The sequence below is a fragment of the Salvelinus sp. IW2-2015 genome, linkage group LG4p (genome assembly GCF_002910315.2).
Source record: "Salvelinus sp. IW2-2015 linkage group LG4p, ASM291031v2, whole genome shotgun sequence".
Lineage (NCBI taxonomy): Eukaryota > Metazoa > Chordata > Actinopteri > Salmoniformes > Salmonidae > Salvelinus > Salvelinus sp. IW2-2015.
The window spans coordinates 7929108-7948447 of NC_036841.1; the positions used below are offsets into that span (position 1 = coordinate 7929108).

Genomic DNA, 19340 nt, shown 5'->3' on the forward strand with positions numbered 1-19340 from the left:
TAGAGGACTCCCACTCCCAGCATCCTCTCTGCCGTCCCGCTGCTTCCTATTTAAGCGCCTCCTCTCAATTATACCCAGGGGGCAGCCCGACAGAGGTAACCAGACTGTCAGTGTAACTGTCACTGCATGACACCTGAGCATACTCACTGTAACCCCCATATGCAGAGTCTGTTTGTCTAAAACTTAAAGGCCCACTCTGTGATATTTACAGCTTTATAGGAAACCAAGTTCCGAGGCTGGCGTTTTTATTGTTGGTTTTTCATTAAGGAGTGGGCCTTTAAGAAGTCTGTGTGAGTTATGTCTTGTTACCCCCAATCACTCCCAGCAAATTGCACCCCGCTAATATGTAGCTGAAAAACACATTTGGTCATCCTGTGAGGCCCTGGAAGTACAATACTGATTTGAATGTCGTCATTGTTTGTCTTTAGGAAATACTTGGTCTGTTGGATGAACTATGGCCATTTTAATTGATGTTGTCTCTTCAACTTTTAGAATGGGGAAAAGCATAAACAGCTCTTGCTACAACTGGGATGTTAAGATGCTGTTTGTGTGAAGGTTTAGCCAGAGGCTCACAGGCACAGTGCTTTGTCTCTCATTGAAGTGTACTACTCTGTTTGGTTTGTGTAGTGCACTTCTCTCTATTAGCATTTTGCTCTCCTTTGAAGATGGTTATAGCTTGTTGACATCTGTTATTGTGTTCTTTTGCCACGTGTTTTCACTTCTCCAGCTCAATGTGAGCCTTGGGAAATTATAGGGTAGAGAAATGCTGTGCTCTTTATTTTTTCCGTTCATATAGTTGTTGATGATTTTCACACAAGCGTATGTGTTTATGTTTTCAAAACAAGATAAAGCAGCAGCTTGTCTTGGAAGGTTGTAAAGTGTGTATGTGCACATTTTTGATATGGGTGCACATCCGTGTGTGTGTGAGTATTCATATTATGAAAAGGACGTGTCATGGAGTGAGCTGTTGTCAATGTCCTGTTTGGTTTGCGTTGCTTTGCATTGGCTCTCAGGAGTACATGAAGCTCTCGGATGTCTATAAGATGTTTGGGAGTGATTGCCATGACACCCAACTCATCACCTCTGCTCAGCACGGCCTCTCGCTCACCTTAGACGCAGCTGTCCCCTGCGAGGTACCATTGCCCTCTCTCGCTCTCACTATGTTTCACTCTCTTTCTCTCCTTATCACTTGCCCTCGGTTTCTGTTTCTCTCTCACTCCATCTTTTCATTCTTTCACCTGTTGCTCCTCTCTCTCTCTAGCTGTCCGCTTCTAGGTAGCTTACTGTAGTGTATTGGCTTTCTGCTAAATGGCCCTGTCCTTGATATAATCAGCTCAACTAACTTCTGTATTACTGAATGAGAATTTTGAGGATAATGGTACCAGACCTGGATCAAATGCATACAGTGCATTCGGAAAGTATTCAGACCCCTTGACTTTTCCCACATTTTGTTACGTTACAACCTTATTCTAAAATGGATGAAGTAGTTTTCCCTTATCAATACCCCATAATGACATAGCAAAAATAGKTTTTTAGAATCATTTTTTTTGTATTAAAAATAAAAAAAGATGTAACATTTACATAAGTATTCAGACCCTTTACTCAGTACTTTGTTGAAGTATCTTTGGCAGCGATTACAGCCTTGAGTCTTCTTGGGTATGACTCTACAAGCTTGGCACACCTGTATTTGGGGAGTTTCTCCCATTCTTCTCTGAAGATCCTCTCAAGCTCTGTCAGGTTGGATGGGGAGCATCGCTGCACAGCTTTTTGATGTTAGATCGGGTTCGTCCGGCTCTGGCTGGGCCACTCAAGGACATTTAGAGACTTGTCCCGAAGCCAGTCCTGCGTTTTCTTGGCTGTGTGCTTAGGGTCGTTGTCCTGTTGGAARGTGAACCTTTGCCCCAGTCTGAGTTCCTGAGTGCTCTGGAGCAGGTTTTCATCAAGGATCTCTCTGTACTTTGATCCGTTCATATTTCCCTCGATCCTGACTAGTCTCYCAAAAATGTTTAAAAAAAACTGTTTTCGCTTTGTCATCCATTTTAGAATAAGGCTGTAACGTAATAAAATGTGGAAAAAGGGAAGTGATCTGAACACTTTCCGAATGCACTGGATGTCATATGCATTCAAATACTTGCCAGTATTTTAGGTGAACTTGATTTAGCTTGGGGCTTGCACTTTTGGAACTTTGTCATTGGTTCCATTGTACCAGGCAAAATGAATCAAGCACAGCTCAAGTATTTGACATATGTATTTGACCCAGGTCTGGATGGTACGATGGGTGATATTATAGAAAGACTATCCATGTGTGAGTCAGGTTTACTGGCATCTATTTCACATGCTGTCCTTGTTGCTGCTGTTTTCCTCCCTGTTGACGTGTGTCCTCTGCCGTTGTTTCCCTCTTTCCTTCTTTGCCCTTTGACCTCCTGTCTGCCTTACTATCTGTGGCTCCCTGAATGAAAGGAGTACGTGACTGTGGACCAGTTAACTCAGTTCTTTGGGATGCCGAAGGTCGAGTCCTCCCCTACCTCTCCTCTCCGGCCCCTCCAGTCAGGAGCTGGAGACCCCGCCTTTTCCTGCCTCTCCTTTCGTCACGGCTCCTCCCTCTCTCTCTCTGTTGAGGTGTGTGTCTGGTCTCTCGCTCTGTTCCTTCTCACCCACCTCTACTCCACCTCTCGTTTGAAGATGCCCTGAATGCCCCCTCTACCCCAGTGGCCAAAGCTGGTTGGAATGACGTCATTACAACCTATTTTCATTCATGTTTGTAATTGGTTGTAAACTGTTTCTATTGACGTCATTTCAACCAGTGTTTCCCCATTGAGACACTTTTATGTTAGCATTTGCTGATATTTCAAGAAGATGAACATTGACACACACAAAAAACATAACATTTAGAAAAATATTTATATTTCCGTCACTTTAACAGATCCTCTTATTTGCTCATTAATGCTTTATTTTCTTAATTCTCTTCCTCCTCCACTCCCTTGTTCTGTCCACTCTGTCCTTTGCCTCTCTGCTGCCTCTTACTGTGGACTCTTAACTGTGGCCCTCCAGTATCAGCCTGAGTGCAGTAGGCCTCAAATCCCCACTCTCGATTTAGAGCAGTGGTACCAGGAGGTGATGGCTGCTGGGGAGAGCAGCCAGCTCTGCCTCCCTCTCCCAGCTAAACCTCTCTCCGCTCGCAGGCCTATGCAGGTAATTCTCAGAGGCGCAGCCTTCTCCTCTTTTCTCTTCCTCCCCTCTTCCATTGTTTCTGTTCTGTCTTCCCATGAAAATGGCTTTTCAAGTGCATTGTGCTTTGTTGATTGATTAATATATCAATGATGGTCTGTCTGGGCTTGCTGTCACTCATGCGTTTTTGAATTCTTTAAGCATCTCCACATGCTTTACGGTAATCTGTTAGTATGTTTTGTCAGTATTCAATCAAGCAGTAGTACCACTCATTGATGTCATTACATTGCAAATGGAATATAAAATGTTCAACCTGGTTGAATCTTCAAAAATGATTCTGTATTATGTGCATTGTATTACATTTACTACCAGGTTATACTACAGTACACACAAGCACAGCCAAAGGGTTGAGGTCAATTCCAAGTACTAAATTGACCCTAACCTGGGTATAGCCTAGACAGCAATCAATCTCTGATGATTTACTGGCACAATGAAAAGCCATAAGACCTCATACTGTATGGCCAACTGAGGTTGTGGGACAAACCACCTGAAGGTTGTGGCTACAAACAGGGTGTGTGTCTTCACCCTGGCATTTGCCAGTAAAAAACTTTGACACAGACTCTGTCATTACACCTGTGGGAGGAATCAAAGGACCACCAATAAAAGGGATGCTGCTGGTGCTGCCATAATAATCACTGTCTCTGGCTGTGTCTGATGACAGTAGTAGTAGCAGTAGTAGTAGCAGTAGTAGTAGCAGTAGTAGTAGCAGTAGTAGTAGTAGCAGTAGTAGCAGCAGTAGTAGTAGTAGCAGCAATTAAAGTTCACTCACCAAAAGTAGGCTGCTTTAGCATTTCAAAGATGTCAATCAATATGTTGGTTGAATTGAAATGTCAATAAATGTGCCTTTTGAAACGCTAAAGAAACCTATTGTTTTGTATTTGTACTCTACTCTCTACTTCTCACAGCATCTCCCACCAGACAAGTTTGGAATAAGCACCACAGTTTATATTCCTCATTCCGTTTAATGTAATACATGTTTTACTATGTGCGGGGCAACCGCAAAAAAGTCTACGGTGTTTGATAGCTGATCCTGGTCCGTCTTCACTCCTCCCAGGTGTTCCGCTCCAAGCTGGACAGTGATGCTGGACAGGCGGTACATCAACCCAAAGCAGGCTCCGGATCCCATCTGCAGTACGTAGCCACTACACTGGGACGCAACACAACCTCCAAGGTAAACCTCATCACCTCCGCTCCATCACTACTGGTTGGCTAGTAGGGTCTTCAGGGGATTATGTAGTAATCAACTATTATTATTTAATGTTAATTTGAATAGTACACATTTGCTGCTAAAATTTGAATAGCAGATTACTCAGGCCTAAATACATACAACCAAATGAAAATAGAAGGTACTGGTGTTGGAGGGTGGTCAAGTTCGTGGCTGGATTGTGTAGTACTCTTCTGAGGCAGGCATTTGCTGTAATCCTGCGATTTAGCTAGCTTCATCATAATAGTTAAGTTTCCATGAGAAAGGCTTCAAGCACATAGGGCCCTTGTACACAATCAATCACTACATGACCAAATGTATGTGGACACCTGCTCGTTGAACATCTCATTCCAAAATCATGGGCATTATTATGGAGTTGGTCCCCCCTTTGCTGCTATAACAGCCTCCATTCTTCTGGGAAGGCTTTTCACTAGATGTTGGAACTTTGCTGCGGGGACTTGCTTCCAGTCATCCACAAGAGCATTAGTGAGGTCGGGCACTGATGTTGGGCGATTAGGCCTGGCTCGCATTCAGAGTTCCAATTCATCCCAAAGATGTTTGATGGGGTTGAGGTCAGTGTTCTGTGCATGCCAGTCAAGTTCTTCCACACCGATCTCGACAAACCATTTCTGTATGGACCTCGCTTTGTGCACGGGGGCATTGTCATGCTGAAACAGGAAAGGGCCTTCACCAAACAAAGTTGGAAGCACAGAATCGTCTAGAATGTCATTGCTGTAGCGCTATGACTTTTTTTTAAAGGGGGGTATAGCCCGAACCATGAAAACAGCCCCAGACCATTATTCCTCCTCCACCAAACTTTACAGTTGGCACTATGCATTCAGGCATGTAGCGTTCTCCTGGCATCCGCCAAACCTATATTGTGTCTGTCGGACTGCCAGATGCTAAAGCGTGATTCATCACTCCAGAGAATGCATTTCCAATGGAGTCCAATGGCGGCACACATTACACCACTCCAGCCGACGCTTGGCATTGCGCATGGTGATGTTAGGCTTGTGCGTGGCTATGCTCGGCCATGGAAACCCATTTCATGAAGCTCCCGACAAACAGTTATTGTGCTGACGTTGCTTCCAGAGGCAATTTGGAACTCAGTAGTGAGTGTTGCAACCGAGGACAGACGATTTTTACGCGCTTCAGCACTCGGCGGTCCCGTTCTGTGAGCTTGTGTGGCCAACCACTTCGCGGCTGAGCCGTTAGGGTCGCCGTTTCCACTTCACAATAATGGCTCTTACAGTTGACCAGAGCACCTCTAGCAGGGCAGAAATTTGACGAACTGACTTGTTGGAAAGATGGTATCTTATGACGGTGCCACGTTGAAAGTCACTGAGCTCTTCATTAAGGCCATTCTACTGCCAATGTTTGTCTATGGAGATTGCATGGCTGTGTGCTCGAAATAGCCCGAATCCACTAATTTGAAGGGGTGTCCAGATACTTTTGTGTATATCGTGTATGTATCCTGCTCCGGTCACCTGGTGATTTATTAGACCTAGCATATGGTTACATACTGGTAAACAACGGCAGGCGGTTATGTGTTACATGATAGTATCAGATTACATTTGATAGTATTAGATTATATTGCTCACAAGAACGAGAGCTTGATTTTTATCTGTAGCTGTTGTCATGCGTCAAAGGTTAATGCATAGCATATTCCATGTGTAACTCTGTGTTGTTGTTTGTGTCGCACTGCTTTGCTTTATCTTGGCCAGGTCGCAGTTGTAAATGAGAACTTGTTCTCAACTAGCCTACCTGGTTAAATAAAGGTGAAATAAAWAAAAAATGAAATGATGTTTTATGTAAGTTCCATTCACTGGATGTGTCAGTGGATGTCTTCTTGGTCAGTCAGTGACGACCACGTTGGAAGTAAGTATTTTTGTGTAAACCTTGATGATTTTTAATATGTGTACTGCCATTGCATTGATATGTTGTTGTATGTGTTTTTCATTGTTGTTTGAATTTAATCAATCACTCTCCTTCTTTTGTGTCCTTCCAGAGCCCACTGATGGTTCCCAACAGTACAGGCAGTTTGCCACGGAACTTGGCTGCCACCATGCAGGACATAGAGACCAAGAGAGCGCTAGCCTTACAGCAGAAAGGTAACCGCCTTTTGGGAGGTTTACACAAGGCAACTCCAAATCAAATCAAATTTTATTAGTCACATACACATGGTTAGCAGATGTTAATGCGAGTGTAGCGAAATGCTTGTGCTTCTAGTTCCGACAATGCAGTAATAACCAACAAGTAATCTAACCTAACAATTCCACAACTACTACCTTATACACACACACAAGTGTAAAGGGATAAAGAATATGTACATAAAGATATATGAATGAGTGGTGGTACAGAACGGCATGGCAAGATGCAGTAGATGGTATAGAGTACGGTATATACATATGAGATGAGTACTGTAGGGTATGTAAACAAAAGTGGCATAGTTTAAAGTGGCTAGTGGTACATGTATTACATAAAGATGGCAAGATGCAGTAGATGATATAGAGTACAGTATATACATATGAGATGGGTAATGTGAGGTATGTAAACATTATATTAAGTGGCATTGTTTAAAGTGGCTAGTGGTACATTTTTACATAATTTCCATCAATTCCCATTTTTAAAGTGGCTGGAGTTGAGTCAGTATGTTGGCAGCGGCCGCTAAATGTTAGTGGTGGCTGTTTAACAGTCTGATGGCCTTGAGATAGAAGCTGTTTTTCAGTTCTCGGTCCCTGCTTTGATGCACCTGTACTGACCTCGCCTTCTGGATGATAGCGGGGTGAACAGGCAGTGGCTTGGGTGGTTGTTGTCCTTGATGATCTTTATGGCCTTCCTGTGACATCGGGTGGTGTAGGTGTCCTGGAGGGCAGGTAGTTTGCCCCTGGTGATGCGTTCTGCAGACCTCACTACCCTCTGGAGAGCCTTACGGTTGTGGGCGGAGCAGTTGCCGTACCAGGCGGTGATACAGCCCGACAGGATGCTCTCGATTGTGCATCTGTAGAAGTTTGTGAGTGCTTTTGGTGACAAGCCGAATTTCTTCAGCCTCCTGAGGTTGAAGAGGCGCTGCTGCGCCTTCTTCACAACGCTGTCTGTGTGGGTGGACCAATTCAGTTTGTCCGTGATGTGTACACCGAGGAACTTAAAATTTCCACCTTCTCCACTACTGACCCGTCGATGTGGATAGGGGGTGCTCCCTCTGCTGTTTCCTGAAGTCCACAATCATCTCCTTTGTTTTGTTGACGTTGAGTGTGAGGTTATTTTCCTGACACCACACTCCGAGGGCCCTCACCTCCTCCCTGTAGGCCGTCTCGTCGTTGTTGGTAATCAAGCCTACCACTGTAGTGTCATCCGCAAACTTGATGATTGAGTTGGAGGCGTGCATGGCCACGCAGTCGTGGGTGAACAGGGAGTACAGGAGAGGCTCAGAACGCACCCTTGTGGGCCCCAGTGTTGAGGATCAGCGGGGTGGAGATGTTGTTACCTACCCTCACCACCTGGGGGCGGCCCGTCAGGAAGTCCAGGACCCAGTTGCACAGGCGGGGTCGAGACCCAGGGTCTCGAGCTTGATGACGAGTTGGAGGGTACTATGGTGTTAAATGCTGAGCTGTAATCGATGAACAGCATTCTCACATGGGTATTCCTCTTGTCCAGATGGGTTAGGGCAGTGTGCAGTGTGGTTGCGATTGCGTCGTCTGTGGACCTATTGGGTCGGTAAGCAAATTGGAGTGGGTCTAGGGTGTCCGGTAGGGTGGAGGTGATATGGTCCTTGACTAGTCTCTCAAAGCACTTCATGATGACGAAGTGAGTGCTACGGGGCGGTAGTCGTTTAGCTCAGTTACCTAGCTTTCTTGGGAACAGGAACAATTGGCCCTCTTGAAGCATGTGGAACAGCAGACTGGGATAAGGATTGATTGAATATGTCCGTAAACACACCAGCCAGCTGGTCTGCGCATGCTCTGAGGACGCGGCTGGGAATGCCGTCTGGGCCTGCAGCCTTGCGAGGGTTAACACGTTTAAATGTTTTACCACTCGGCTGCAGTGAAGGAGAGCCGCAGGTTTTGGTAGGGGGCCGTGTCAGTGGCACTGTATTGTTCCTCAAAGCGGGCAAAAAAGTTGTTTAGCCTGTCTGGGAGCAAGACATCCTGGTCCGCGACGGGGCTGGTTTTCTTTTTGAATCCGTGATTGACTGTAGACCCTGCCACATACCTCTTGTGTCTGAGCTGTTGAATTGCGACTCGATTTTGTCTCTGTACTGGACTTAGCCTGTTTGATTGCCTTGCGGAGAGAATAGCACACTGTTTGTATTCGGTCATGCTTCCGGTCACCTTGCCCTGGTTAAAAGCAGTGGTTCGCGCTTTCAGTTTCACGCGAATGCTGCCGTCAATCCACGGTTTCTGGTTTGGGAATGTTTTAATCGTTGCTGTGGGTACGACATCGTCAATGCACTTCCTAATGAACTCGCTCACCGAATCAGCATATTCGTCAATATTGTTGTTGACGCAATGCGGAACATATTCCAATCCGCGTGATCGAAGCAGTCTTGAAGCGTGGATTCAGATTGGTCGGACCAGCGTTGAACAGACCTGAGCGCGGGAGCTTGTTGTTTTAGTTTCTGTTTGTAGGCTGGAATCACAAAATGGAGTCGTGGTCAGCTTTCCGAAAGGGGGCGGGGGAGGGCCTTATATGCGTCGCGGAAAAAGTATAACAATGATCTAGGGTTTTTCCAGCCCTGGTAGCACAATCGATATGCTGATAGAATTAGGGAGTTTTGTTTTTAGATTAGCCTTGTTAAAATCCCCAGCTACGATGAATGCAGCCTCAGGGTGTGTGGTTTCCAGTTTACAAAGAGTCAGATAAAGTTCTGTCAGGGCCATCGATGTGTCTGCTTGGGGGGAATATATACGGCTGTGATTATGATTGAAGAGAATTCCCTTGGTAGATAATGCGGTCGACATTTGATTGTGAGGAGTTCTAGATCATGTGAACAGAATGACTTGAGTTCCTGTGTGTGTGTTATGATGATCACACCACGTCTCGTTAATCATAAGGCATACCCCCCGCCCTCTTCTACCAGAAAGATGTTTGTTTCTGTCGGCGCATGCATGAAGAAACCAGCTGGCTGCACCGACTCCGTTAGCGTCTCTTGAGTTAGCCATGTTTCCGTGAAGCAGAGCACGTTGCAATCCCTGATGTCCTCTGAATGCTACCCGTGCTCGGATTTCATCAACCTTATTGTCAAGAGACTGGACATTGGCGAGGAGTATGCTAGGGAGTGGAGCGCGATGTGCCCGTCTCCGAAGCCTGACCAGGAGACCGCCTCGTTTGCCCCTTTTACGGCGTCGCACAGGGTCGCCGGCTGGGATCAGATCCATTGTATTGGGTGGAAGGCAAAACACTGATCGTTTCGGGAAAGTAATATTCCTGGTAGGAACGATGATGAGTTGACGTAATCGTATATTCAGTAGTTCCTCCCGACGTATGTAATGAAACCTAAGATTACCTGGGGTACCGATGTAAGAAATAACACATAAAAAAACAAAATACTGCATATTTTCCAAGGAACGCGAAGCGAGGCGGCCATCTCTTTTTCGGCGCCGGAAACTCTGTCACATTCTGTGGTCTGAGGCAAGAGTTTCCTTCTAGGTTCCAGCAGTAAACATCAACAGGAACTAGTATAGTTATAATGTGTTTAAGATGGTCCTCTCCAGGTTTCTATTAACGACATTTGTGTGTCTGTCATTTCAAGATTTCCTGTCATGCTTCAGAGAAACCACACCACGTCCCTGTCCCTGTCTCCATCACCCCACTTCCCCTCACCCAGCTCTTCCTCCATGGTTGTGACACCTCCCTCGCTTGCCTCCTCCAGCTCCTATTAACCACCATGTTGTCCTCCTGTCTGTCTCTCTGTCACCCTGTCCTTCCGTCCCTCCATCCCAACCATCCCTCTCTCCATTACTGTCCTCCACTCTGTCACAGAGTCCTCCTTGCCTTCCACGTCTGAGTCTCCCTGCTCCACCATGGACAATCCCACAGACAGACAGATAGACAGACAGACCACTCAACCTGGAGTGGGTTTGGTCTCGTGTTCAACTCATATAAACTCTCCCTTCTCCATGTTTTTGTCTGTCTCCATCCTCCTGCTGAGAATCAACAAATGCATGCGTTTTGTAGAAGCAGTGCTTTTCATCTGTCGGGCCAACTTTTGTTCCCCTTTTAACTTTGCAGCTGTTTTTAGATGTATCTGTCAGTTATATGATGGATAGCGAGCATGGGTTTGAATTGAAGATGACTTCCTTGGGTTACTTGATCATGTACTATTTGTATTTTTGCTGCTTACTGTACTTACGGAAGCTTTGGTGATGAAGAAACATGTTGCTGGTTGAATTGAGCTTGGGCTTTTGATAATGCCAAGCACATACAGGGGAGAACAAGTATTTGATACACGACAATTTTGCAGGTTTTCCTACTTACAAAGCATGTAGAGGTCTGTAATTTTTATCATAGGTACACTTCAACTGTGAGAGAAGGAATCTAAAACAAAAATCCAGAAAATCACATTGTATGATTTTTAATTAATTAATTTGCATTTATTGCATGACATAAGTATTGATACATCAGAAAAGCAGAACTGAATATTTGGTACAGAAACCTTAGTTTGCAATTACAGAGATCATACGTTTCCTGTAGTTCTTGACCAGGTTTGCACACACTGCAGCAGGGATTTTGGCCCACTCCTCCATACAGACCTTCTCCAGATCCTTCAGGTTTCGGGCTGTCCGCTGGCAATACGGACTTTCGGCCCTCCAAAGATTTTCTATTGGGTTCAGGTCTGGAGACTGGCTAGGCCACTCCAGGACCTTGAGATGCTTCTTACGGAGCCACTCCTTAGTGCCCTGGCTGTGTGTTCGGGTCGTTGTCATGCTGGAAGACCCAGCCACGACCCATCTTCAATGCTCTTACTGAGGGAAGGAGGTTGTTGGTCAAGATCTCGCGATACATGGCCCCATCCATCCTCCCTTCAATACGGTGCAGTCGTCCTGTCCCCTTTGCAGAAAAGCATCCCCAAAGAATGATGTTTCCACCTCCATGCTTCACGGTTGGGATGGTGTTCTTGGGTTGTACTCATCCTTCTATTCCTCCAAACACGGCAGTGGAGTTTAGAGCAAAAAGCTCTATTTTTGTCTCATCAGACCACATGACCTTCTCCCATTCCTCCTCTGGATCATCCAAATGGTCATTGCAAACTTCAGACGGGCCTGGACATGCGCTGGCTGAGCAGGGACCTTGCGTGCGCTGCAGGATTTTAATCCATGACGGCGTAGTGTGTTACTAATGGTTTTCTTTGAGACTGTGGTCCCAGCTCTCTTCAGGTCATTGACCAGGGTCCTGCCGTGTAGTTCTGGGCTGATCCCTCACATTCCTCATGATCATTGATGCCCCACGAGGTGAGATCTTGCATGGAGCCCCAGACCGAGGGTGATTGACCGTCATCTTGAACTTCTTCCATTTCTAATAATTGTGCCAACAGTTGTTGCCTTCTCACCAAGCTGCTGGCTATTCCTGTAGCCCATCCCAGCCTTGTACAGGTCTACAATTTATCCCTGATGTCCTTACACAGCTCCTGTCTTGGCCATTGTGGAGAGGTTGGAGTCGTTTGATTGAGTGTGTGGACAGGTGCTTTTAACAGGTAACGAGTTCAAACAGGTGCAGTTAATACAGGTAATGAGTGGAGAACAGGAGGCTTCTAAGAAAATACGCTGTGAGAGCCGGAATTCTTACTGGTTGGTAGGTTTTCAAATACTTATGTCATGCAATAAAATGCAAATTAATTACTTAAAAATCATACAATGTGATTTTCTGGATTTTTGTTTTAGATTCCGTCTCTCACAGTTGAAGTGTACCTATGATAAAAATGACAGACCTCTACATGCTTTGTAAGTAGGAAAACCTGCAAAATCGGCAGTGTATCAAATACTTGTTCTCCCCACTGTATATGTTGTATGTTTGATGTATGTGTGGGGCCTGGTTTCATCTGTCGCTGACCTGTGGTATCCTACTTTACATGGACTCACAGGCAATCTTTAGGTTTACTGTCCCTTCATAGCTGGGTGATGCTGATGATCATGACTTTTTGCTTGGCAAGTGGATATGAATCGTGTGTGTGTGAGAGAGTTGGTTAGGGGGTGAGTATGTGTCTGCATGCTGAGAGCGCTGCCATACATCCTAGAACTGACATGATAGGGTATCCCTGGATGTGATCAAGCAACCCACAGACCAGCTCTCTCCCTCCACCCTCAGGCCACCAGGTGATCGAGGAGCAGCGGCGTCGATTGGCTGAGCTGAAGCAGCGGGCTGCAGTGGAGGCCCAGTGCCAGTGGGATGCGCTCCACGGCTCTCAGACCCACCTCTATGCCCCCTCACACGCCCACGGCCCTCCCATGGTGCACCACTCCATCCTGCACCACCAGCCGCCATCGGCRGGCGAGCAGCCGTACGACACACTGAGCCTGGAGAGCTCTGACAGCATGGACACCAGTGTCTCCACAGGCAACAACTCGGCCTGCTCCCCCGACAACATGTCCAGGTCAGAGAAACACACACATGCATATCCTGGAACACACTCACGCTGGCTCATTTATGCCAAGGGATCTCCGACAAGTAACCACATGGGTCAAATGACTCCTCCCCACGTCCTGTCTGACTGTGAATTGTGCACCATCTGTTAAGCTGTGTCGTGTATCATTAGTCTGTCTACTAGTGACAAAAGAAGCCTGTGTGTCTGCTCAGCTGTTGTCCATCCACTGTTATCACTATTCTAGTGGATATTTAACGTACAATATAGGGCTTCTTACACTACTGAGCAGAACTAACCCAGGTTGTCTGTCCTGAGCTGGTGTGCTGGAACCATGTGGAAAAGGTCGATGTGTAAAGTATCCGAGGCAGCACAGCCTGGCTTCAGTCGGCACGGTAGTGTGAAAAATTGAAAATATTTCTCTAAATCTAGTTCAAACATGCCGTCTTTATCACAGTCAAAAGGGATTCCCAGTTCATACAGAACTCGTGAAGTTTGTTGTCGTGCATGAATTATCGCCGACCATAATGAGGCCTACAAAAATAAACAGTGAAACGCTCTTCCGTAAACACATGCCAGAGACTGTGTTGCTGAACACTGCCTTCCTCCCAAATCATTTATTCACCATATTTTATGATCCTGGCCTGGGTGAACACACTGGGTTGTGCCCAAATGGCTCCCTATTCCTTATACAGTGCACTACTTTTGACCAGAGCCTATGAGCTTTGGTCAAAAGYAGTGCACTATATAGGGAATAGGGTGCTATTTGGGATGCAGCCCTGGATACATGTGTAGGCTACAGCAGAAGGGATGTCCCCTTTACTGTCTATGATTGGTTAAAAGTCAACATTTCTATTTTGGCCAGTTAAACATTTGGATGAGTGACTGCTGAAATATAGTCAAATGACTAGTTAAATAGTCTTAAAACTAGTGAAAGACACTGCACAGATAGTGGTTGCTCTGAGCCAGTTGATATGAAAGGTAGGGTGTGTGTGGTCGCACACAGACAAGGCAGATGTGTCCATTCCCTTTGCACCTGGTGAAAGCACAGCTGTTTCTCCACTTTAAACAGGACATCAAAGATTGCTTGTAATCATCAGGCCTAAGCACTCATTAGCGTTGTGTTCAGTAGGCAGGAAATGGAAAATAAACTGTCCAAAGCGGAGTGAAGAGGGGAGGTTACTATCTGGACATGTCGAATGAGAAACAGTCATTCGTCTTCTGTTGCAAAACGTTTTAGAATGTTGACCTTAATGAACACAACCTTGCACCACCTGGCCATACGCTGTCTAAGACGGGACATTTCCAGTGTATGCAGCATTGAATCTCTAAACAGTTACACATTTCATCACCCATTTTATAACAGTCGGTGATAGTTAATAACTGTTTGTGGTAGTTAGTGTCCACATAGTAAGTTACTGTTTTTATGACCAGTGATGAATGGTGTTTTAGGACTTACTTACTTAATCCTCTTTGTTCCTATGTAAGAAGCTYGACGATCTTTAGCCATTTTGGGGGTGGTTTTTCAGGACACAGTTTTAGGATTTAARAGTATTAATACACTGTAACCCATAAATATATTGAATGATGGATGTCATTGCTATTTGAGATGTATCTCTGACTGTGTCTGGTTTGCAGTGCCAGTGGGATGGAYGCGCTGAAGATCGAGGAGATGGAGAAGATGCTGAAGGAAGCCCACCTAGAGAAGGCCAGGCTCATAGAATCCAGAGTAAGACACTACCTCACATGCCATGGCTAACTTCCTATCAGATCCCATACTGACGTATTACTTCAGTGTTACAGCCAGATTAGGACTGGCCACCCTTCGGAGCCTGGTTCCTCTGTTTCTTTCCAGTTTCCTGCATTCTAAGGAGTTTTTTCCTGTGCTTCTGCCTCTGCATTGCCTGGTCTTTGAGGTTTTGGGCTGGGTTTCTGTAAAGTACTTTGTGACAACTGCTGATGTAAAGAGGGCCTATGTTCATGATCTTTTTCCACCTTCTCTCCAGGAGCGAGAGAGCCATGCCCGTAGGCAGATGCTGGAGGAGGAGAGGAGGCGGCGCGAGGAGGCTGAGAAGAGGCTGCAGGACGAGACGGTGCACAGGCAGCAGCTGGTGGACAAGGAGGTGAAGATGAGGAGCAAGAACTTCTCCCAGGTGAGCCTGAGGCCCAATAACAAAAATCCAAACAAAAAGAATATACAGTTTGAGATCTCTCTCTCTCATCCTGTTAGTCATACAGGCTTTTGAAAAACTTGTTACAAGTTTGTTTCCTCCTTTCCTCAGGCCCGTCCTATGACTCGTTACCTGCCCATCCGCAAGGAGGAGTTTGACCTGCGCTCCCACATCGAGTCATCCGGCCACAACGTGGAGACCTCTTACCACGTGATCCTCACAGAGAAGATGTGTAAGGGTTACCTGGTCAAGATGGGCGGCAAGATCAAGTCGTGGAAGAAACGCTGGTTTGTCTTCGACCGCCTCAAAAGGACCTTCTCCTATTACGTTGGTAAGGAAAAGGCTGCCATTTATATACAAACACATTAGTGCTCGGATCGAGCCAATGGGAGATACAGTAGATGGCATATTCATACCCTTTGACCTTAATGTAGACTGTTTGTGAAAGGTGGTGTAAATGAGTTTGATAGAGATGAACATTAGGATACACAAGGGAAATACACATTTGTGGGTAGCGCTTTGGAAGCAGGCTTTAAATACAGTAATATGCATATGCTTGAATGATAAAACGGCAAATTATAAAATAATTATTCCATTTAAAATTGCAACTACTTTTCCTAGAAAGTGACGGTTTTATTATTTTTATGTAGCAAGGATCTAGTGCAGTTTATGCAAGGTAARAGGTAAGGTAAAAGGGTCATAAAGTTACCCCTGGTTGTGTTTTTGCAGTGGTTGATGAAATAAGCTGCTATATTGTACCATAAGTGTAGAATGTAGAAATCAGGGACTCTATTCAATCTGCAACGCTGAAGCGTTACAAATTCTGCGATTTTATAAATTAAAGGTAATTTCCGATTTGAGCATACATTCAGCGTTTACTGTGAATGCAGTCTCCACTAAAGGGGGAACATTGCCTTTAAATTTCAATCGTGCCGTAAAACGGAACTTCTGCGTTGGGGATTGAATAGAGCCCCAAGTCTAAAATACAATAGTAGTCAGAGACACTGCAACCTATTTAAAACAAAAAATATATTTTTGAGGAACCTTTTTGGTTGCAATACGCTTCAAATGGACATGATGATACAGTATGTTCCTTTTATGACACTGGCTTAGGAAATACTGTAGGAGCTAAACAATAAATGTTTGTCCTTAGCTACATATAGTATATTCCATTACACTCCTCTCTCTCTCTCTCTCTCTCTCTCTCTCTCTCTCTCTCACTCTCACTCTCACTCTCACTCTCACTCTCTCACACACACACATCAAAGAAACTACTGTAGGAATCGCAAATGTGTGATATTTTTATCCAAGCATTTTGTCATGTTAATTTACTCAACAGACAAGCACGAGACCAAACTGAAAGGAGTCATCTACTTCCAGGCCATTGAAGAGGTCTATTACGATCACCTGCGTAGCGCCACGAAGGTACGTTCTACCTATGTTATCTACCCAACACTCGGAGAACAATCTTTATACAGAACAAAATGAAATCTTCTTTAATCACTTTTCTTTTTATACTTTCACTGTACTGATGCAATATTTCTCTTTAAGATCTTTGGTTTTATACACATTCTGCTTCTTCCACGCTTTCATTTCTCTTCTCACTCTTTTGCTTTTACTGGCTGGTTTCACAGAAAGGATTTTTCAACCTCAATTTGACCAATGTATGTACCACTTTTGTCTCAGTGAACTCACAGACCCACCCATTGCTTGTTCTCTGCCCTCCTTACCCAAGTGTGTGTTTGGTTGTTTACACAGAATGTTCAGACAGAAGTGTGTCATGTGGAATAAGGATTTGTGTCAGCTCTACATATTCCATTGCTATCTGYAACTTTCAGTTGAATACCCAACAGGGGTGTGATCATGCATGATTAATACAAGACAGAATGAAAACCCACAGCCATTACAGAACAGTGCATCTCTGGATCCTCAATTTCTCCCCGACCTCTTGGTTTCATATGTCTTTAGTTCCTGCATTGGAGTTGTTTGCCAAAGCAAGCCTTATTAGAGTGATAATTCCCTTGTCTGTTCCTCTGTGGAATTGGTTGTTTGAATCTGTCCCTTCAATTGAAACAGACTAAATACGGGTGGATTATCCAGGTGTGTGTATGCATATCAGTGTTGTATTTCATATACTGTATATAGCTTATGAACTCTAAGAAGTGCATGTGTGCAACTGTAAAATATGTGCATTGGGCATCTTATGGTGTGTGTGTGTGTACTGTCCTGCTGGCAGTCTAGCTGCTGCAGTGTATCCTGTTTTGACTCTGTCTCCTTCAGCACTTTTCTGAGCTCCTGTCTCCTCGGTATCGAAGAGAGGTGTGTGTGATTTAACTGTGTGTTGTGGATAAACACGTGGTAGAGCAGCAGAAGGCTGAATTCTTTTTAACAGGTTCAGTAGACAGAAGTGTGACTGTCGGCATAGACGCCCCATTGTCCATCGCAGCAGAACCCTACGGCGCTTTGCCTCCACAGGTACTTTGTTGGTCTGGTAGACATTCATTCCTCAACAACTCATCTTGCCTGTGATCTACTAATTTCATATACAAATAAGGATTTGGGTGTGATCATGTTTGGCCATGTCTATATTGGATAAGTATCGGCAGATGAGTTTGGTTGAGTGAATGAATGTTTACCAGACAACAAAGAACCCTACGGAGGCTTTGCCTCCACACAGGTACTTTGTTGGTCTGGTAGACATTCATTCACTCAACCAACTCATCTGCCTGTCGATCCTACTGTTGGTACATGGCCAAACATGGATCACACCAAATCCTTATTTGTATATGAAATGTAGTAAATTGGACATTGTATTAAAGCTTTATAATCATTTCATAACACAACACATGGATTTCCTTGAATTGTTGTGTTTCATTTTACAATCTTCATATGTATTGCTTTATTATATTGATTCTCTCCATTCATACCCAAGCTATAGTCGACCCGGATTTGATTTTGCAACAGTACTTCCCCCTCCCCCCTGTCACAGGACACAGTGGTAGCATTGCAGGCCTGGCCAAGTACGGTGCTTCCACCTTCAGTCCAGAGGGCGCCAGTACAGTCAGTGTGAGCTCGGCCGGAGGCCTGAAGATGGAGTTCACTGTGAATCAGAACAACAGGCTGCTCTATCAGGAGAAGCAGTGAGGGAGGTCCCTGGAGACTACAACATCAAGGCAAAGGCAAGAGCTGCGTGTTTGTGCAGGTCAGGCTCCAGTCATTTTCCCTTTGCTGCCTCAGTACTGCATGTACTGAGTATCTGGTTGTGTTCAGTAGAGCACACTGTTGCACAAAAACTAACGTTTCATCCTTAGAATTTCAGCATTAATGGAAATGCATGTGTGCTACTGTACATTGAAATGTCTATTGATTTCATGCATCTCATAGATATTGTGTCTTTTCAGATCGCCATGCACTACAATATTCCCCCTCCTCCTGACTTCTCTGCTTTCAACATCTCAACACAGACGCTTGGGAAATGTGACGGCACCAAAGATCTCTGATAGTGTCTGTGGCTGTCAGGTAGTGGTATTCCTTTTACCTTTGAATAGCAGCTGAAAAAAATGACAACCACCAGTGTGTAGATGCATTTTAAAAGTATCTTTAATGCTGCACTGAACCTTTTGGGCGACCTGACAATTCATGTGGAAATATGAGTTATAGATCTGTCATCCTCATTGACTGCAAGTCTAAGAAATGTTAGATCTCTTTTTATGCTTCCCATTCTTAACTATCGTTTTTGCGTCTTTTACTTTCGGTTTTGAACAGCATAAAATAAAAAATGTTTGGTTACTGAATATTTTCAAAGCGGTTTAGATGGTACAATGATTTTCTTGCTTGTTTTGTCACAAACTTAACTTAAGCTAACTAGTAGAATTTTAGCAATCAGGAAATGGTGGAGCGATTCTGCATATTTGCACCTTTAAGATAATATCCATCTGACTGTGTGACTGACAGGTACAATGGTCGGCGAGAAGAGACCAACATGGTGATCATCAATGTCAAGCTTCTCTCCGGCTTTGTCCTGGACAAATCCTCCCTCGGGCCTGTGAGTCAATAAGAGAACCTCAGTTAATCAGGGCCAGGAGTTTTACCAGTTTGGGGAACACTCCTGGCCCTAAGTATAATCCCTTGAGGATTAGTTAATGTATAAAATGATAAT

The 19340-nt window shown here is 44.8% G+C and overlaps 1 protein-coding gene and 1 long non-coding RNA gene across 2 annotated transcripts in view; both read left to right on the forward strand.

The window, feature by feature from the left end:
- Positions 1-17617, forward strand: part of phldb1b (pleckstrin homology-like domain, family B, member 1b) — an 88556-nt gene extending 70939 nt beyond the window's left edge. Inside the window, 11 exon segments of the mRNA XM_070436773.1 lie at positions 1014-1133; positions 2461-2619; positions 3052-3192; positions 4283-4399; positions 6441-6543; positions 12737-13022; positions 14649-14739; positions 15017-15163; positions 15293-15512; positions 16521-16606; positions 16816-17617. Coding sequence (XP_070292874.1) covers positions 1014-1133; positions 2461-2619; positions 3052-3192; positions 4283-4399; positions 6441-6543; positions 12737-13022; positions 14649-14739; positions 15017-15163; positions 15293-15512; positions 16521-16606; positions 16816-17052 — 1707 coding nt within the window. The 3' untranslated portion in view covers positions 17053-17617.
- A 207-nt stretch (positions 17618-17824) lies between these two features.
- LOC111960067 (uncharacterized) lies at positions 17825-19230 on the forward strand. Its single transcript, XR_002876763.2, has 4 exons — positions 17825-17858; positions 18171-18383; positions 18583-18700; positions 19136-19230. It is a non-coding gene; the product is annotated as an uncharacterized lncRNA (long non-coding RNA).
- The last annotated feature ends 110 nt before the right edge of the window (positions 19231-19340 follow it).